Source organism: Elephantulus edwardii, unplaced genomic scaffold, assembly GCF_000299155.1.
Source record: "Elephantulus edwardii isolate Elephantulus edwardi_28Jun2011 unplaced genomic scaffold, EleEdw1.0 scaffold00146, whole genome shotgun sequence".
NCBI classification, from domain to species: Eukaryota; Metazoa; Chordata; class Mammalia; order Macroscelidea; family Macroscelididae; genus Elephantulus; species Elephantulus edwardii.
The window spans coordinates 320,770-342,850 of NW_006399896.1; the positions used below are offsets into that span (position 1 = coordinate 320,770).

General features: G+C 37.1%; 1 protein-coding gene across 1 annotated transcript in view; it reads right to left on the bottom strand.

The window, feature by feature from the left end:
* The window catches only part of EPRS (glutamyl-prolyl-tRNA synthetase), an 84,788-nt gene that overhangs the window by 58,696 nt on the left and 4,011 nt on the right, over positions 1-22,081 (bottom strand). Inside the window, exons 2-12 of the mRNA XM_006894591.1 lie at positions 21,718-21,802; positions 17,417-17,516; positions 16,741-16,897; positions 13,829-13,968; positions 11,211-11,305; positions 8,497-8,623; positions 7,133-7,325; positions 5,607-5,778; positions 4,397-4,630; positions 2,659-2,743; positions 2,234-2,293 (exon numbers count right to left, since the gene is read on the bottom strand). Of these exons, the coding sequence (XP_006894653.1) occupies positions 2,234-2,293; positions 2,659-2,743; positions 4,397-4,630; positions 5,607-5,778; positions 7,133-7,325; positions 8,497-8,623; positions 11,211-11,305; positions 13,829-13,968; positions 16,741-16,897; positions 17,417-17,516; positions 21,718-21,802 (1,448 nt within the window). The remainder of the gene's footprint in view (positions 1-2,233; positions 2,294-2,658; positions 2,744-4,396; positions 4,631-5,606; positions 5,779-7,132; positions 7,326-8,496; positions 8,624-11,210; positions 11,306-13,828; positions 13,969-16,740; positions 16,898-17,416; positions 17,517-21,717; positions 21,803-22,081) is intronic.

The following is a 22,081-nucleotide window of genomic DNA, read 5'->3' on the forward strand; positions in this document are numbered from 1 at the left end:
TTTATCCAGTTTTTCTCAGTCTTACCCCATCCCTGATCTCAGTCCCATTCCACAACAGTGGCACCATGCAGTATTTGTCCTTCTGTGACAGATATTTCATTCAGCATAATGTCCTCCAGAGTCATCCATTTTGAATAATATTGCATGAGTTCCTTTTTTTTTTTTCAATGCAGCATAGTATTCCATTGTGTGAATATACCACAGCTTCTCTATCCATTCCTTTGTTGATGGGCACTTGGGTTGTTTCCAACTCCTTGCTATTGTGAACAAAGCCGCAATAAACGTGGGTGTGCATATATCTGCTTGGATGTGAATTATGGTCTCTTTGGTGTATATTCCCAGTAGTGGAATTGCTGGGTCAAATAGTATCTCTATTTGCAACTTTTTGAGAAAGCACCACACCATTTTCCACAGTGGTTGCACCACCTGGCCCTGTTTTGACTGCTGACATTTACCTTCATCATCAACTTTTTCCACAGATATAGTCAATGTGATTCTATGCAGTCCATCAGGCAAGTCCATGTGTACAGTCACTATTTATGGGTTTTTTTTTTAAAAAAGCTATCAGCAATAAAAGAATCACTGATTATACAACATCTTTTTTTTATTTTATTAATTTTAATGAAAAAAATCTAATCTTTTGATCTCAGGTCTTATGGACAGGATCCTATCACAGGATTATATTCCAGTTAAGATCTTGAAATTTATTTTTCACTATTAAGGCAATACCTCAAAAAGACAATTATGCCTCAGCCAAGAGCCATGAATATGGGACAGATCTAAGCAATGCAAAATCTCTGGTAAAAAATGATCTCCAAAGTGAATCTGAAAAAAAAGTTTCTGAATATCTTACGAGAAAAAGCATAAAATTGTTGGCACCTAAGACTAAATTTGGAAAATAACAAACTAGAATAAAAAAATTTTGAGAAAAAAACTAAAGAGATTCAAATCTTTTTCTTCATAGCAGGAAATCAACTACCAGCGGGTAAAACCAAGTAAAAAGTAGCAACACATACCGCTTATTTCGAGATAAGATATAAAATATTAATATCTAAATATACACAAGAAATAAAAATGGTTTTCCTAGGGGAAGAAAATGGTGGGGAAAGAGGCGCAGCAAATGGGCCACTCATCTTCACAACTCTACAGAAGTGACATATAATTCATGTACTTATGAAAAATTAAAAGTACAGCAATGCTAACTTCACCTGCCAATTTTATTAGTAGTAGTAACTGCAGCAACAGAAAGAACCAATTAATAATTCCTTTAATTACCAAGAACTGACAAATCACAAAAGCCTAAATAAAAAGGTGAATACCTTTTGCATGCAAGACAAGCAATTAATTTTTTTGAGGCAAAGCACCAGCACAATCAAGCAGCAATCATGAAGAAAGAAAAAAAAAAAAACTACAAACCAGCCCTCCCCCACAAAAAAAAAAGAACTGACAGAACACAATCACACAAACTACAGTTCAAAACTTGGCATTTTTGTTATTTGCCTTGATATAGTAACTAAGTGTCTGCTTCCAATTAGTAATTAACAATATGCAGTATTTCTCATCTAACTTTCACTTAAGAATCCATTCTTTTAAAAAAAGAAGCTGTTATTAAATAAGCCACAGGAATTGTAATGAATGATCTTCAATGCATCTCAAAGAAATATGTGATACTAAAACTCTATGCCCTCTTGGTACACAAGGGGAACAGTAACATAGAAGTTAGTGAGATCTTCCCTTTGCCACCAAGAAAGCCAAAAGATGTGTTTCTTAAAACTAGGAATAATGCATTTCCAATGAGTTCATATAACTCTTTTCTTTGATATAAATGTGATTGTGCTTCAGAACTTTGTCACATCTCTGGTTGTAACATGTAATATGCTAAAAGCTAGGCACTAAGGCAAATAAAAGCGTTAAGTAATAATATACCTTCTTACAGAGAGCTCGCAGCTTGAAAGCAGAAAAATGAAATGCACAGTGTTCATAAAAGATTGAAGGAAAAAAACTGTTACCTTTCCCCATAGCTCCAAGGTTTTTTTAATTGTTATTTGTTTTGATTGTATATAGGCTTAATGCTTTTGATATATTTTTAAAAAGGAAAACATTCCATTTTCCTGAAAGTCTGCAAATATATTTCACAAATTTTCTCTACCATGAGCATACTAATAAATTCTAAATCTATTTTATTATTCAGAAGTTTGGCATAAAATAAAGAGTAGAAAGGTAAAACACGTACCTTTTTATTAAATGCCCAGATTTTATCCCATTCCATGTTGACAACTGAACGTGAAGAGCCCTAGAAAATCATTAATAGAACTATTTCATTGACAAGAAGTATTAACCAATACTTTTTGATTTCAAGTACACTTAGGAAAAACAAACTTAACATTTACAAATATACTTCCTTAAAATAGAAACTGAGTATACACAAACTAATTTGTTTATCCAAGAGACTGAGAGGATTTTTTTGGTTTAGTTTTTAACCATTTTATAAACTTGTTATTTAGGATAGGTCCATTTTCTACTGTTGTAAATAGTGTTAAATATACTTTCAATTTTGCCCTTATGAATAAGCAAGAATGGAAGGGGGATTTAACGACTGAGGGGATATCAACACTTAAAAATTCAATCAGAGAAGCTAGGAAAGAAACACTATCTCACCTGAGCAGCAATAAACTGTTTTAGTCCTTCAACTGTCATCCCTCTTCTCAGCACACCTCGAACAGTAGGAAATCGTGGATCATCCCTGAAAATAGGTGTATTTTTAATTAGCAGGGACTTTATTTTTCCAAATTATAGAAGCAGAGAGTACAAATTATCCTGGTGAATAATAAATGGCAGAACTTTCTAAATATTTCAAGTTAGAAAAAAGTGCATACGTAGGTTATGGAGAGCTCTGGTGGCCCAGTGGTAAGCAGCTGTGCTACAATCCCAGAAGCACGCTGTCTGAACCCACCAGCTGCTCCACAGGAGAAGGAGGGACAATCTCCTCTCGTAAGATTAACTGCCTCTGAAAACCTGCCAAAGGGTCAACTATAAGTTCGTTCTGACTTAATGGTACACAACAACAGCAACATACAGGTTCTTAACATTCTTCAGAGATTTGCATGTTTCAATTAGTGGTACATGTACTGTATTAGGTTCAAGAAAAATTTGTCTGCTATTAAATACAGCTCCTCAGTAAACAAGTATAAAATACTCATTATTTATATATCCTGAACGCATTTTTCTAAGATAGAAGTAGAAAACAGTATATATATTCTTGTTTGTGCTAAAAAAAGAAAAATCCTTCAGGCCTCTAAACATGTTAACCCCCTGAACAGAACAAGATACAGTTCATGTATACAGACATCTGGTTATAAAACTATGATATCTATGCTCTTCTCTATCTCATAATTATCCTGGATGTGTTATTAAGAGACCACAAATGTTTTCAAACTTTTTCTAGGCATTGAATCCTGTGTTCAGTCATGCTTCAAGGTAGATACCTCACAGAGGACATAGATTACACATAAGGTAGATCCCTCATATAGAGCATAGATCATTTAAGATCTCAACTAAACTCACAGTTGGCCTTACTGGGATCCTGCTAAATGTAAAACCTCAAAGCTTCAGCCAAGTGTAGAGTGGTTGTTGTTGTTGTTGTTCTTATTGTTGTTGTTATGCGCCATTGAGTCACTTGCGACTCATAGCGACCCAAAGGACAACAGCCCTAAACTCTGCTCTGTCCTATGCCAATCGTACTGTCTCTGACACACCCATCCCGATTACCCCAGTCACTGAATCAATCCACCTCATAGAGGGTCTTCCCCTCCTGCGCTGTCCCTCCACCCTCCCAAGCATGATGTCCCTCTCCAAGGACCAGTCCCTCCTTACAACATGTCCAAAGTATGTTAGACGGAGCCTTAGAATTCATGCCTCCAAGGAGCCACCCGGTTTAACCCTTTCCAGGATGACTCTGTTTTTGTTTTCCTAGCAGTCTATGGTACCCTCAATACTCTTCTCCAGCACCACAGCTCAAAGGCATCAATTCTCTTTTTATCCTCCTTAGTCACTTTCCAACTCTCTAATGCATAACAAGTGATAGCAAAAAAAGAGTGGTAAACAGTTCTATCAAAGACTAGAAAGCCACAGCTACTTTCCTATGAAACAGAGATCTGCAGAGGCTATGTGCCCACCTGTGTCTTCCATTCCTAGATGCCATGCTTTGTGATGGGCATATCATTGTTATAGTGTTATTAAAATGTGGGGGAATCTAGTTTGCTGGTAACAATCAAGTTGGTGAGCAGGAACCCTCGAGGCCTACCCATTCTACCTGCTCCAACTCAGCCTCTCCAGCCCTCAAAGTAGTTTATAAATCATGGATATTCTCATCTCCCATCAATTCAATGTAACATACCATCCATCCACTAGTCCTTCATTGACAAACCACGTGAGTTTTCTTTTGGATAGCACTGTGTTATTGAGATTTAGCCGGCTATATTCCCAAATATATGGTTTTCTGATGCCTAAAGCTTCAATAATCCAATAGAACTGTTCATCTCTGTCATGGTATTCCGTTGTTCTCAGGGCATGTGTAACGCCTTCAATGCTGTCCACAATGGGGCAGGCAAAATCATATGTTGGATAAACACTAGGGGGAAAAAGAGAAATTTTCTTAAAATCAACATGAAACATTGCACTCTTTTTATCAGCTTTAGTGGATAATAGACCAGTTATCAAGTCAGCATTTAAACAAACAAGCGTATTTGCAAAAAAACCAGTAGGGTTGCATACAATGATAATGACAGAATCTACTGATGTTATTTATCATTTTCAGATGCTTACTCTCAAATGTTCAATTCTCATCCTGTTAAGATGTTCAAGAAGTTGAATTGGGAAACAGCAAGATTCTACTATAAAATAAATGAAGAAAAAAAGAACTATACAAACAATGCTAATTTTCTGACAATAAACACCATGCTCATATCTAGCAAGGATAATCCAGAACCTTCCATGAGTTGTTAGTAACACACAGACAAAAATGTCAATGTCCTTGAAGTCTTCCTCGCGTCATTTTTATTATTTAAGTATTCTTCTACATATGTATCAAAATGTAGCTGTAATTTGTTATGTAATATTTCCAATTGCCAAACAAAAATAAAAATTCAATTTCTAAAAATACTGATTATAATGGACAGAACAGCGTTTAGAGCTCTTGTGCATAGGGTCGCTATGAGTTGCAAACCACTCAATGACACATAACAACAGCAACATAAGAGGCAGTAACAATGAAAGCAAAGTATTTAACTTAGACATCAAAGCCAGGATCTGAAGCACAACAAAATTAACGAACAACAACAACAACAAAAAAAGTATTTGACTTGTATCAGCAGCAGCTAATGTCAGTCATCAGAATGGAACCCAATCTCTGGGTAAAGGCTAATTTACAGTGATAAAAAGTAAAGTAATAAGGCCCTGAGAGACTGCATACCTTTGCCAACCAAAAGCCATCCAGTAATTTAATCCATAAATAAATAAGATCTCGACTATTCTGGCAATACCTACTATACATTTATGGAAAGGATCACAGCAAAAGCATCAAAAGCTCATCATATTGAAATACTTACTTGTATTTATTTCCAGTTCTTGGGTGTGGCTGAATTTTGCATCGATAAAGGGCTGGGTCCCTCATGCAACCATTATTACTACTCATGTCAATTTTTGCTCGCAAACAACATGACTGACCAAATTGGCTTCCTTTTTTCATTTCTTCCCACATTTGTAGATTTTTCTCAACGGCTACAAAATGATAGTTACATTACAGTTTAACTAACGGATTGCTAATCTAGTTCAATGCAATGAATAGTTCTAAAATTTTTTAGAAATGCCCATATACTTCTTTTATAGCATACTAATTAACATAAATTGAATGCAATGCATTCAGTAAATACTACTAAGGTCAAATATATTACTTATTTTAAAAGACGTTTCACAGTACTGGTAAGAAAGGTACTTGAAAATATTTCAAGAAAACTCAAAGGTAGTACATGGCACTTACAGAATAGTAAGGATAAGCAAGAAAGTATGAGGCCTGAAGGCTTGCATCTAAAGCTTCTCATTTTCCCATCCTGCGGCTGGTAAACCATTTTCCCTTTTCTCCACCCTCAAATTTAATGTGTGTCTTTGAAGTAGAAGTATTTTCTTTGCTGTTTTATGCCTGAGCACAGACCTGTCTAACCTGATCCACAGGGCCAACAGGTTCTGGCTCTGTCAGAACCCTTTTGAAGAATATGGTCATTCTGGTAACAAGTCCAGCTGAAAAGCTCAGAGGTAAGTCATAAATGGGAAGACATGCTTCTCTATCGAGTAACATTTTCAGATATAGGGCTGTGGTATTAACACTTAAAAATGGCTCCTCTATCCATTGCCTTAGTACCTTTCAGGGCCAAGATCTCTGGCCACCTCACAGTGGTCCTCTGATCAGCATCTTCAACATCAACAGCTACAGGGCAACATAAGAGAGAGAGCTAACCTGACTGCAGAGAGACCATGGCAAGGTATAGCCAGATGGAGCCCCAGAATGGAGCCAGAGTTAACGAATATAAGATCCAATTAATAGTAAAATTAGCTGCAACAGCACTGAGGGGAGACCTTGTCTGACCTTGTAGGTATTATTCTGGTAATGTGATGTGGATGATATTAATAGGAACAGTTCCCCTTTGAGTTGATAGTGTTTGAACTCGGTTGTCCCCACATTGCCCTTGCTCCTTTTACAGGGCAGTACCTAGCTTATTACATTTCAATCGAGCCACCAATTAAAAGGAAGACTTAGAAGCTAAATAACATTATGACTGAACATTTTAAAAAGGCTAAGTAACAGAAGAATCTATGAAACATAGCAGGAAAAAAGTTTTTAGTAGAATATATATGACATACTGCACATAATAAGTAAGATCCCAAGGGCAGTCAAACTGTGTATGTAATCATGATGCAAAGTAATAAGAATTTAAAATAAAAAAAGAAAGTTATCTAAGTGGCTAATTAATGCATGAACGTTTTCTGAACAAGTTGCTTTTCCAGAAATCATGTTGTATAAAGAAGCCAAACACAAGAGTAGCATCAATTAAAATACAAAACATTTTATGTTTCTTACAGTTTTTCCTGTGTTTAGATTCTATCCTTTGCTCACGTTCCACCTTCATCTGCTCAGCAGGAGTATCATCCACATAAGCCTTTCCTTCTTGAATTAGTTTCTCTGCATATTTCATTATAGTTTCAAAATGATCAGAGGTATACGTAAACTGATCTGGTTTGATATGCAGCATTGCAACATCCTCCAAAATGACCTGTAATATGATCCAAAATAATCATTTTTTGTTTTATTTCAATCTTTAATACAGCATTTGGGCAAATGTAATACACCACCACCACCATGTCTTATACAGCCTGAAAATGATTGCAGAAGTTGTATGATAATTGGCCAAAGTACTGAGAATGGCTCCATTTTCTTACTCCTTGAGGAGTAAATTATGCGAGAAAGAGAAGTTGGACTTAAAGAAGATTAGAAAAGAGAGTGATTTATTTCTGTATTATATTAACTTGCACATTTCCAATGAAGAAAGCTTACCTCATAAAGGAGCTTTCTATTTTCTCTGGAAAAGTTGGTTATTGCTAGTCTTACAATATTACCCTCTTTCAATATACTGCAAAATTCTGAATAAATATGATTATAAGAGGGTTGGCAATGTTAATATTTTCTTACCCTATTTAGTTGTTTCATTCATAAGTTTAAAATATTATGGAACAAAATAAGAAACCTGCTTCCAGTGACCAATTCATTTAAGGAATTAGTACTTACAGGAAAGCAAAGCACTCACATATATTTTAGAAAAATTAGGGAAGAGAAAAAAAAGATTAGTTTGGTTTGGAAGCTCAATAATTCTCAGCTTACAGCCAGTAATAAAGATATCCCTCTTCTAAGGAGAATGTTCCTAAGACCCTTTCATAAATTGAGATGTACCATTAACTTAGAGGGGGAAATTGTTTTTGAGTGTTACCAGACCAAAATACAGCATACTACATCAGACATATAAAACCTAAAACAACACTAACAGATTGGGCTGAGTTTACAGTTCAAAGCTACGGTGGCGTGATGCTCTAATGCTGAATGTAGTTCCTGGGAGGAAGCATGGCTCTGCCACTCATTGCTGCCTGGAGTGTGCACTACCTCTTTACACAAAGCGCTAAATGCTGGCTTTGCTTTCCTTCTCTTTTTATGCAAGCAAAAATCGTCTTCAGATATTTTTTTCCTGTGAGTAAAAGCATCAACTAACATAATTTATAAAAATGAAGTGGTATAAAGCAAATTTTGAAAAAGCAGGGATGCCTGTATACAGAAGCAGAAAAAAGCAACTAGGAGAATCACCTTCATTTCTTTTCATACCATGAAGGTATCATGTCACCTCACAATTTTGATTACATTTTCTGACAAAAGGTCATCACTACACTTTTAATTACCTTCTCAAAATCTTCCTTCTCTTTTTCAGGATTTGTGTCATCAAATCTCATGATCAGTTTCCCTTTAAAGTTAACCTGGTAGTGCTGGTTCAGAAGAGCAGCCTTTGCATGCCCAATGTGTAAGTAACTAAAACAAAAACATTTCACAAAGAAACTCATTAACATGCTTCAACTGAATGCTTACACTTAACCTTTTTCCATGGAACGAAAGAGAAACAAAAATATTTGTAATTGTTACTCCAGTCATATTTTTATTTTCTAGCAAAAAGTACTGTGATAGAATACCAGATCTTGACAAGAACTTAATTTACAACAGAGAAAGCAGTGTCTTTCTCACAAGACTGGACATTTAAATAGTTTATTTTTACGAAACTTTTTATTTTTAAACAGTTTTAGAAAAGGTGTAAATGTAGTACTCAAGTTGTGTATATCCTACACTTAATTTTCCCAAGTGTAAACATCTTACCTCCCTATGATTCATTTGTCACAACTCATCAACTAATACAGAACTGGTAAGTTATTATCAACTAGACTCCACGCTTTTCATACAGCACTTACAAAGCTCATACTTAGGTAAGAATCAAGTCATCTGTCATTCCACATCAAAAATATATTCTCAAAAAATGGTAATTAAAGGATACTTTAGTAGTATTAAGAGGGTGTAATCAAAATTATGAATATTAAGAAAAACATAAAACTGATCTATATTTCAAGTTCCAAAGTTGTATTAAACCAAGAGAATAATCTTTAATATTCCCATTACTTAGAACAGAAAAAAATAAAACTTGCAGTAAATAATAAATACAAAGACCTCACTATTCCAAGCTTATAAAGTCAGAAAATACAAAGATTCAAAAGGAACAAATATTTAAATAGCACAGCTATAAAATGCCACTAGTAAAATGTAGCATTTACCAAGCCATTACGTTCATGACACAACAGGACTACAAAGGCTTCTCATATTAAGTACACAGGAAGTGGTAGGGTCCCATCTGTGGAATTAAACCATGTAAGAACAGTATTATGACTTCTTTCCACTCAGTCAACTACCAATCAATCGATGATCAAAACTGAGAAGTTTCCAGAGTCACTTTCTCTTTTATATTAAGATTCTACTATATGTGCATCAGCAAGCTTGAAGCAGTGAAATTGTGGAATTTTAACTGACCATCATTAATAGAATTCATGAAATAGTTTGCAAAGAACTATTAAATACATAGATAAAGCAAAACAGTTTTCTTCTGCATTGCTTTGTACAGTTTCCACATGCTGTTTACTACGGAGAAGTAAGGGAGCTCTGGCAGCTTCATGGATGGAGGTATGTATGCACCAAAGGCGGCACTTCTCAGGCAGTTCACATCCACCAGTGGCTCCAAGAGAAGAAAGATGGGCAATCGTCTCCTTGTCATTTACAACCTCTTAAAGTCTATGAGTCGGCTCCGACTCAATGGCAGTAAAAAAACAGATGAGTAAGAATTTAGCTATACACCACAAAATCAGAAATTAAATTTGGAAAAAATAATAATTGGCAAAATACTGTAGCCCACTAGGTCTCTGAGTGATTACCCACTTTAATAAGAGACATATTATTAACGGCATTAGTGGAAGGGATGTCCAAAGGGACTAGAAAGCATGTCCAAAACTCAAACCCGCTGCCAATGAGTTGATTTCAACTCTTAATAACCGTACAGGACTGCACTGTAGGGTTTTTGAGGCAGTAAATCTCTGTGGGAGCAGATTATCATATCTTTCTCTCATGGAGCAGCTGTTGAATTTGAAGCTCAACCTTTCAGATAGCAGTACAACAGTTAACCCACTGTACGGCTCCTGATAAAGTCTAACCTGCGGCATGGATCAGCCTGGCAAAAGTGCAGAGTGTCTAAGAGTGTCAAAGAAGGACGCTGGAAGGCCTGGGCAGGCTCAGGCTAGTGGTCTTTGGCCATATCAGCTCTTTTCCCTAGTGAGCTATTCAAATATCAATTTCTTCTAAGGTTGTAAAGAATGAAAATAACTGAGAAACTTGCTAATAATGGAAAGAACTGAACAGGAAACAGACTTTTCTGCATTCTTTTCCTTTATTGGGGGAAAAAAGTAACTTTAAATTATTCTATTCTGACTTCACTTCTAATTGAAAAGATTGTTCAGGGTACAAATACTTATTGTTAACACGTTGCCACACTCTTTTAAATTGATGACTGTGCTTAGAAACACATTTTTGGGGGAGCTCTGGTGGCCTAGTGACAAGAAGCTGCACTGCAATCCCAGAGGTACACGGTTCGAATCCACCAAATGCTCTGCTAGAGAAGGAGGCGCAATATCCTCCTGTACCAGTCAGATCTGATTTGACGGTACACGCACACAAAATAATAAAAATTAAAAAAAAGAAACACATTTTTTTCCAATGTATTACTGCCATTTGCCACAACATGTTCAATAAAGTACTAAAAATCTCAAAATTCAAATAAAACTTATGCTTTTATTTATGGTTACTATCTATTTATATTTAAAATGAAGTTTTAAAATGTTTCTATTGCTTTTAATAAATTAACAAACATAATTTAGTATATTAATTATATTTAATAGCTATTAACCAGATAAAGTTTTAATTCCTATAATTAAGATTTTTTTTTTAGGTCATTAACACATTAAGAGTTATTTAGTAAGCTTTTCAATTTTTTTCCACTAGATATGTTCAACAAGTTCCATTTTCTTACCCACTAGCCTCTGGAGGAAATCTGACAGTAACCTTTCCCATCTCTGCACCTGGAAGCTCAATAAATTTCCCAACATCTTGTTTTTTCTCAGGTGCCTGAAAAGCAAGAAAACAGCACACATGTTAGACATTTAAGAAGACAATTATTCAACAAATATTTGCCTGGTACCCATTAGGTAAGAGGTTATGAGAAAAAATTATAACTAGAATATTGTCCCTGCTCTTGAAGACTCAAAATCTGGTAAAGGAAAGAAATATTCCAAAACCCTTTAAGGAGTCCACCTGAGGGAAGAAACAGCATCCAGGGTTATCAAAAAAAGCCTGAAGGGAAGGTAATAGTAAGCTGGAACTTAAAGAGAAACTCATCACATGGATGGTGAATGTCATGCATTTCACAGGTGGGAAAAGCAGCAACAGTGGAGCAGCACAACTGACTGTCATGAGACAGAGCTGACCCGGGACTGCTACCCTTCGGAGCCAGAGCAAAAAGCCTTCACTCCAGCATGCTCAAGCACTGAGGGGAAGATGCCATAATTGGCAGGATTAAGAAAGCTTTGCCGCCACTACTCTCTCCATTTTGCTGTAGTGGTGATGATGTGCATGGTGCTGTGATGCTGAAAGCTCTACCACCAATATGTCAAGTACTCATTTGAATGTAGGTTTCAGTGACACTTCCAAACTAAGACAGACTAAGTAGGAATGGCCATCCACCTCAAAATGAAAAGGTCTTCAAAAGCTTATGTATATCAGAAAAACACTGCTGGAGGAAGTGTAACCAGATTTGTCTTGAAGGAAGTGCAACCAGGGTGTGCTCCTCAGGGGTAAGGATGGTGAAACTTTTGTCTAGTGCACCCTGGGCATGTTGTCAGAAGAATTTACCAAGAGGCCCCTTCCAGAACTGGAGGTTACAAAGAGCCAGCAAATCATTATCTTGGTATGCTCACTTGTGGTAACCACCTGGGTCCACCTGATGAGTGGAAGTGAGAGGCACGCAACAATGAAGGAGAAAGGCTGAGTGGGGACGTGTCCCACTGTTGCCTGTTGACATAGCACCACACATATACTAAGCATATGTGAAGAGGGGCTGCTGGCCTGACGAACAGGTAGTTGCATGAGCACTTCTGACTTGTTAAGTTCATGTCAGGAGAGTAAAAGAATCAGCCAGTTGGAAGATATGTGGATACCAGAGTTTATGACTGGTGATCTTCAGACCTAGCCAGGGATGGTTATAGATGAACTAGAATCTGACCAGATGGACAGAATATGTTTGATGCTGTGAGTTAGTACAGTCTGCTGTAATCTGATATGTTTATTGTGAACTAGACTCTGCCTATAGTTGCAGATGCTCACAATTCCAACTGACACAGAAGATTCCTCAAAGAAACATACTAGTTTCTTCAAAGTACTGGTTTGATAGGGTCAGGAAAATAAAAACAATTTACTATCTAAAATGGGGGAGGATAAAGGCATGAAGCATGAAGTAATAGAGGCATGAGTTACTAGAGGTGAGAGAGGACTGTTATTCCATGCTGCCCTACTCTATTTACAATAATAGATAAGACACAAAGGTACAGAAAAAAGGGTCCATAAAAAATCTGATAAAGCTGGAAAACCATGTTAGATGGTAGAGGAAGTATAGATGTGGATTATAATAAAGCACTTGTAAGATATGGTTAAAAATAATACCTGGGACAAGGAAGAGTTTAAACCAAAGAAAAACAACCCAATTCACTGCCATTGAGTGCGATATCAGAGTATATAAATCACATGGGAGGAGACTGCCCATTCTCCTGGAAGAGCAGGTGGTGGGTCTGAACTACCTTTCTTTGGGCTGGCAGTCCAACTCTATCAACTAGGCCAACAGCCATCAGAGCTCCATCAGCCATCAGACCTCAAACTAAAGAGATACCAAAACTAGAAAATTCAATTACAACATTATGGCATAAACCTGAGCAGTGGTCATGGGACCACAATTTAAAGCGATGCCAGTGGAGATAGCTAGAAAACATACACATACACACACACAGAGCTATAGAAAAGTATTAACAGGACCTGCTATCGATTAGATATGAAAAATGGTGGAGATGAATTAGGACTTTGTAGCTTACACTAATAAAAAGCATGCATGCAGCAATTTCTAAAATTTACTATGCTGCAATATCCTCATTAAACCGACATTTATTATACATTCCTAATGTGTAAAAGATAAAAAAACCACTACCCTGACTAGGAAAAGGACTTTTTCTCTACTTGTCACATAGTCCCAAAGAAGTAACAAGAAGTCTTTACAGAATCCCAGCACACAATAGTCAAAAAACAAAGAGGAAATTTTGAAGGCAGAAGAGATTGTTTAGCTATAAAATAATGAGATTTTAGTCATGTGAATTCTGGACCACCTTTGGGACACATTGTGAATGACTAAAATGTTTTAGATATAAATTACCAAGATTAGGGATTTATGTTGTCAAACAGTTTAAAGATTAATGGAAGATTCTTCCAACCAGAGGTGTTTGTTAATTTATTAAAAGAAAGACAAAGTTTGTAAGAATAATTTTCTTTGAAGACATACAGTGTCAGAAAAATGGAAGTGTCATCATTAAAAAGAAAAAAGCTTACCACCACTTTTGGTTTGGTTGTTGAGACGTTCCACTTAGAACCTACAGACTGGAAGGCCTGCTGGGCTTCAAGGAACCCAAACCAGCGCTTCACATGAACTGGAGCTTTATTCTCTTTCAACTGTTCTTGCCAGGCAGCATTTCCTATTGGAGAACATAATTTGAAACACAATTAGTATATCTGCAATTTAAAAGAATAACCATAGTGGTTAACCTGAAGAAAATAAATAGCTTACAGTTGTAATTCTATATTGAATGTTTACAATATGTATATATGCTGCAATGTTTTCTAATACATTTCCAGCCCTCCCTTCAATTCACTAATGTTTTATGTAATAATAAATCTCACAGTTGCCCTCCACACAACTCTAAAGCCAATGATATATTTTATAACAATGGAAAAGTTATTAAGTAGGTCAATAAGAGAATGAAAGGCAATCAAAATGATCAAGTAGCTCATTTCCTCAAAGCTTTTATTAAAAATAAGTACTAATAATGTTTAACAATTGTTTGTTGTTGTTTAATGCCATCGAGTCGTAGACGACTCATAGCGACAGCCTGAGCACTGTTCGTACATAGAGTTTCCGGAGGCAAGCCATTTTGGAAGTGGATGCCGCTCCTGCTTCCAGGCTTGATTTAGTCGGGAAGCTCCAGCCAAATAGAAAGTGACAATCTTAAGAGCATCACAGAAGCATACTACATCACTTTCAAAAGAAAAAAAGTCAAACCCTAAGACAGTAAATATAAACTTATACCAGAAAATCTAACACAGGCTTTCTTATATACTAGTTATTGTTAAATTTAATTTGAAGACAAATTTATGCTACAGAAGAGTAAGAAACAATACAAAAACACCAAGTACCCAAACACCCAGATAATTAGAATTACTTTAAAAATCTTACCATATTTACATCAGCTTTTAAAGATATGGAATAACCTAAAGAAATTCAAGTTCCCTTCGTACCTCATCTCAATCCCATTCTTCTCCCTCTACTTGGTAAATTTCTGTCAAATGTTAATACACTCACTATAAACCCTTCTCAGTCACAGCCATAATTTTGCAAAGGTCATATAAAGCAAACTAATACATTTCAAGCTTTCAAGAAATCAAACACTGCAATGCTATCAGAAAGGTATTCCAAATAACTTTATTAGGCACCCTAAGCAACCATTCACAGTCCATACTTTGCCTTACACATGCTACTGAAAAGCATACTCACTGGAGAGCTCCCTATCTAGTTTTTTTGGTTTCTCTATGATCATCTACAACTTTACAATCAGAACTGTATTTATTCAAAGTTCCAATTCCTTTCTAGTCTTTTTCCTCAGAGGATCTTATGACAGAAGACCATGTCTAACTATAATCTCCTGTAGTTCTCTCTGGGCGGGGTGTGTGTGTGTGTGTGTGTGTGTGTGTCTTTATAAAATCTGTAGTACACAACCAACTATCTTTCCCTGGCTACCAGAAATTCTTCTTTTCCCCAAATTTCAGCTTCTGCTTCAACTCAGTGACACCTTCAGAATACACTAGGGGTTATTTTTCCAAATAATTTTCTTGTTGTTATCATGAAATAAGAATTTCCTTTATAAAACTCTACTTTCTAGGAGATAAAACTATTATCAAGGCAAGGAAAACGTCTATCTTTTTGCTTAGTAAGTAGTGCTGCTAAGACTATTTGCATATAACGTTTTTGTTGTAGCACCTCTGATCAATCTTTTTCAGTGCATACTCAAGACTAATTGTTAGGTGATTTAATAACTGACTTCTGAGGAACTCACAATTCTTTTTCATACATTTTCTAGGCACCTCTGACACTTATTCTCATCCTCCTTCCTACACATTAGAACCTAAAATTTCTGTATTCTTCCTCAACCCTAGCATCAGCTATAAGTTCATGAAGTCAATATTTAACTGGTATTTCCAGCATGGATGAAAGTAACTACCCTTCCAGACTGGTGGATCAGAAAAGGATGGGCATGAGGAATTTTTAGAAGTGATTCATTATTTCAAGTGGGTTTAAACTGCATTCCACAACTTCTACAGATAGCAAAACTTAACAAATTTTACATTAAACACAAGCTGTTTGTAAGCTGGTAAAATCATATTCTTACTAATTAGCTATGTAGCTATGAAACAAGTAGGGACTTCCCAGATGAATACCAACTTGATTACCCCGAGCCTCCATTGAAGAACTACATTCAAGTAGAGACAACAAAGTCTACGGTACAGGAAGTGCTGAGACAGAAAAGGAGTGACATAGAAGAGATGAAGGCTTCTTTAACAGGAACAAGGTCAGTTTCAAAAGTAAGAGCATACCTCACATAGTAAGATGGAAGGAAACAAATGAAATGTAGGATAACAATCTGGAACAAGGGGTACATAGACTGGAGGAGGAAGGGAAAGAAAATGTTCAACAATGAAAAAAAAAAGATGGAAACTAACAAGAAATAGTAGAGAATAGGAAATTCCCATGCCTAGCTAGCAAAAGAGAACATGGGGGGGGGGGGGGGGTATCAAGCAGTCATCCCTCTGTAACAAAGCTCTAAGCTACTGCAACATAACATAGACACAGGTGCGTGGACATATATGTACTATCAATAAAACCTTAAATAACTATAACAGAGTGTTCCTTAAGAATTACTGATACCAGTCCACAATTAAGGTTGCATAGTGGAGTGTGTCCTTGGGGTGGTGGGAGGGATGCGGGGGTATTGTATTATCAAAGAAAGAATTTTTCTTTTACTTTTCAAAGAGAGGAGCGAACTGGTGCGGGAGGGCATGGGGGAGGGCTAGGCAGGGAGAAAAGTGCAAGAATGAATGAATGAATGAATGAATGGAAATCCAAAATCTCTGTAAATGTTCATTAAAATTATTAAACCTAAAAAAAAAAATTTTAAAAAAAGAATTACTGATACCTCTGAGGGTGGCCCAAACACATAAATCTGCTAAACTCAAGGAGTTTCCAACCAAGTATGTTCTCAGAGAGAGGCAATGATTGAGTTCGTTGGTTGCAGAAGCAAACAGATTACGTGAAGACAACTTGGTAGCACTGAATTCCAACCAGTGATCGATCTGTTAATACAAAAGAGAAGAATGAAATCATGTATTCCACAGTTTAGACTTAGGAGGGAAAAATAAAATCAACTTGTACTCAAGGTCCTACTGGAACAGTTGGTATGAGATTAACATTTTATGCTCAGAAGCTAAAAAAAAAATATCAAAATAAAAAGGAAAATTACTATGAAAATATAAGCAAATCAAAAATCCTTAAATTGTACTATAATTTTTATGTTATTGTGTTCAAGTTCTTAAATAGAATAGCTATACATGAAGATACGGAAGTTGTCAAAAATGCCATCGACTGATTTATTACCAACAAGTCAGAACCAACTCGTTGTTGATCCTCCAGCAGGTTTTCAGAGGCTATAAACTGTTCAGGAAGAGAATGCCCACCGTTCTAAAGAGGAGCAGATCGGGGATTCAAACTACCTCCTACCTTGGGGCAGCAGCACAACTCCTTCCCACTAGGACACCAGAGTCCCTTTTGATATGTCAAAGTTGTTAATCAAAATAAAACAAAACATTCCTTACCTCAGTATGTTCCATGAGGTTAGAACCATAAAGCCCAGCTGAAGTTGCAACTCGAGCCAAGTAGCGAAGTATGGAATTTACATCTGTGAACACCACATTTCTACAATATAATCAGAAAATAAAATATTAACCTGTCATCTAATGAATTAGGACAAAGTAACGCATGAGGTTTATAAGGAAACACCAAAATAAAAACCATATTAAATTTCTCATACATATCATTCTATATAACAAAAACAAATCAGCCAATTTGTTCCTTATTTATAACAAACTCTTAAGTTGTTTTAGAAACATTAGCTAAACTCAACAATTCACTTCAAAACAGTTTTTCTATGATGCTTCATCCTGCTAAAAGTTTCTATATTAATGTTCAGTAGTGAAAATACAAAATTAAAATTGAGATTTTAAAAATAACAAGTTTGTGTGACATCCATAGTCTCCCCTGGCTACTGGTACTGGGCCATCCCAATCCAGGCTCTGAGCCCCAAACCTTCACCCCTGTTCAGAAGGAAGTAGAAAGAAAGAAGAGTCGCCCTTTTTCTCATTAAAGAGGCTGGGAAGTCAGGCCTGGACCAAGGTCAAAGGAAGAATAAAGGATTCAAGGACAAGCAACATGCCAACAAAGGGAGTGAACAGCCATGAGTGCCCTCCCTGGAAGACCACCCACCTGGCTAAACCACAATGGAATGTCCCTCCCTTCTCTCCCTAAAGACCCTCACTATAAAACCTGCCCTAATGCACTTTAGAGTGAGGTATTTCCCTGGTCTGTCCCTCTGCCTGTTTCTCCCTCTGCAAACCAAGGAATCCTGCCTGAGACCCCTTAATAAAGCTTCTTTAGCTTCCTTTAAAAAAAAATAAATAAATAAAGCAAGATAAAAAACAAAAAAACAAATCAAGGTAGAGAATGCGCATATAACTTCAGAAAGTAAGTTTATCAACCTCCAGGAAAAGACATCAGATTATGACTCCCATCTAAAACCTACCTAGTTTATCACAGGGAAAAAAAACCAAACCATAAACAAACCAAAAATCTTTACGGTACAAACTCATGGATAAAACTACAGTGAAATTTCAGAAGTTAAAAAGCAGAAAAATATGTTGTTGTTGTTATGTGCCATCAAGTCGTTTGCGACTCATAGCGACCCTATGTACAAAAGCCCTAAACCCAGCTCTATCCTGTACCAATCTCATTGCCCCTGACACACCCATCCCGATTACCCCAGTCACTGAATCAACCCACCTAATAGAGGGCCTTCCCCTCCTGCGTTGTCCCTCCACTCTGCCCAGCATGATGTCCCTCTCTAAAGACCTGTCTCTCCTTACAACATGTCCAAAGTATGTCACACGAAGCCCCAGAATCCTTGCCTCCAAGGAGCAGCCTGGTTTAACCCTCTCTAGGTTGAATCTATTTGTTTTCTTGGCAGTCCAGGGTACATTCAATACTCTTCTCCAGCACCACAGCTCAAAGGTGTCAATTCTCCTTCTATCCTCCCTAGTCATTGTCCAAATGTGATGCATAACAAGTGATTGCAAAAACCATGGCCTGTATCAGGCGCACCTTAGTCTCCAGAGAGACACCTTTGCTCTTGAGTACTTTAGAGAGGTCCCTAACCGGAGACTTCCCCATCGCAAAACGTTTTTTGATTTCCTGGCTACTGGTGTCAAGAATGTTGACCATGGAGCCAAGCAAACTGAAGCTGTGAAAAATCTCAATCTCTTCACCATCCATTCTGATGCTACCGATTGGTCCAGAGGTGAGAATTTTTGTCTTCTGGACATTGAGCCTCAGTCCATACTGAAGGCTGCAGTCCTTGACCCTCTGCAGTAAGTGCATGAGATCCTCCTCAGTTTCAGCGAGCAGGGTTGTGTCATCTGCATAACGCAGATTGTTGATAGATCGTCCACCAATCCTAACGCCATGCTTCTCCTCATAGAGCCCAGCCTCTCTGATAATCTGCTCTGCATACAGGTTGAAAAGGTATGGAGACAGGATACATCCCTGGTGTACACCCTTCCCAATTTTGAACCATGCGGTGTTGCCCTGCTCTGTTCTGACGACTGCCTCTTGGTCCAAATATAGGTTTCGCATTAGCACGATTAAATGTTCTGGGATTCCCATTCTTCTCAGAGTCAGCCACAGTTTGTTATGATCCACACAGTCAAATGCCTTTGCATAATCAATGAAACACAGATAGACATTCTTCTGGTATTCTCTGCTTTCAGCTTAGATCCATCTAACATCAGCAACAATATCCCTAGTACCACGACCCCTTCTAAACCCAGCCTGGACTTCTGGCAGTTCTCTGCTGATGTACTGTTCGAGTCGTTTTTGGATAATCTTCAGTAGAATCTTGCTTGCATGTGAAATCAATGATATTGTTCTGTAGTTTCCACACTCAGTTGTGTCGCCCTTCTTTGGAATGGGAACAAATATAGACCTCTTCCAGTCAGTTGGCCAAGTGGTTTTTCTCCAGATTTCTTGGCACAACTTGGTGAGCACATCCACGGCAGCATCTGTTAGCTGAAATATGTCAATTGGTATACCATCTATTCCGGGGGCCTTATTTTTTGCTATTTCCTTCAAAGCAGCTTGAACTTCTGCCTCCATCACCATAGGCTCTGACTCAAATACTATTTCATGAAATTCTTCTGTATCTGCCAATTCCTTTCGATACAATGACTCAGTATATTCCTTCCATCTTCTTTTGATACCTCCTGGATCATTTAACATTCTGCCTAAAGCATCCTTGATGCAACTCGAGGTTTGAATTTGTTCCTCAGTTCCTTGAGCTTAAGAAATGCTGAACGAGTTCGGCCCTTTTGATTTTCCAACTCTAGCTCCTCGCACATTTCATTGTAGTATTTTGCTTTGTCATTCCGTGCTGCCTTTTGGAATCTTCTGCTCAGCTCTTTAGTGTCCTGGATTCTTCCTTGTGCTTTGGCTTCTCTACGTTCCAGTGCACTCTTCAGAGTTTCTTCTGACATCCATTTTGGTCTTTTCTTCCTCTTTTGTCTTTGTAATGACCGCCTGCACTCTTCATGAATGATACATTTAACATCCTCCCACAACTCATCTGGTCTTCGCTCATTAGTGTTCAAGGCCTCAAACCTATTCCTGAGATGATTCTGAAATTCAGGTGGTATGAAATTAAAGTGGTATTCTGAAATTCAGGTGGTATGAAATTTTGACTCCTGTGGATTCGGTTTAATTTTCCTCAGCTTCAGCTTGAACTTGCATATGAGTAGTTGGAGAGAAAAATATAGATAACCTAAAAAAACTAAATCTTAGGAAGATGGTGGACAAGCTGAGAACCAAGTCCAACAGACATTTTCGAACCTCCAGGAGACTTACAAATATATGAAACCAGCATGTCAGCAGTGAATAACAGTAAGGTAATGATAACATAAACACTGGAGGTGTTCTAACCAGTTATGATTCAGCTACTCTGGAGGAAAGGGGAGATAGGACACAAGGAAGGAATGAGCATTCAGTGACTAGGTATGTGTGCTGGCAACACTGGTGTGAAAAAAAGCCCTTCTTAATATTCTATAGCAGAAAAATAAACTGAAAACTGAAAAACTAAGGTGAAACAATAAAATCATGTTACTGAGAGATGGATATCAAAGCCAAAAGCATCAATTCAAGATTTGAAATACTTGCTCCCAGGCAGAAAAACTGGAAGAAAGAGATGGCTGGCATTTTTCTCCTTTTTGCTTTTTCTTAAACAAACACTCATACAGCATTAAGACAATAAAGGATTGTCATATACAGCACTGAGAATAACTATAAACATTTTCCATTATCAAAAATTTTCACAGCTAATTAACATCCCACATGTTGTGAACTTACTATAGGCACTGAGGTATGTTTTATTATTGGGTATCACTGTGTCGGAAGTGACCCACAGCTGACTTTCAGAGGTTTTCAGAGGCAGTTAATAGCACGGAAGGAGAATGCCCATCCTCCCATGGAGCAGTTGGTGGATTTGAACCACATGTCTTTGTGATTGCAGTGCAGCTTCTTACCACTATGGCACCAGAGCTCCACATCAGTTCTTTATATTGCTCATTATTACTGATTGAGAATATTGCCAACATTCCAGCAAAATGAATTACAATGGAATGTAAAAGTCTTATATGTAAATCTTTCAGTAAATTATCCAGAGTCAACTTGAAGTCTTGTGGTGGAAATATTTTTAAAAAATGAAGAGAAGCCTCCTTCTCTCTAGGGGCAATCTACCTAATCAACAAATTTTAGAAATGCTGTTCAATACAGAGAATAAGAATATAATAACACTTACTCAGAAACACGAAGAATATTCTCTTTCCCTTCTTCAACGGAAATACTGACTATGTCTTTTACATGTTCCAATGTCAGCAAAGCTCCTAAAAACAGAAGATGTGAAGATTTTTCACACTGTAATAAAGTTTTTACAGCTTGAATCATAAGTCAACAAACTAGTATTAAGTCCCACAAGCTGCAAAAATATGGAACAACAGCACCCACATATGGCTTTTAGAATCCATGATACACTGGAAATGGCTGCGTTAGGAAAGAAGAGTCTGGAAAATCTTATACTAGAAAACAAGAAGTATTGGAAGAATAACAAGCATATGTCAAAGGGGCTCAGAAGATAACCTGGAGGGCTCCCAACTGCACATGGG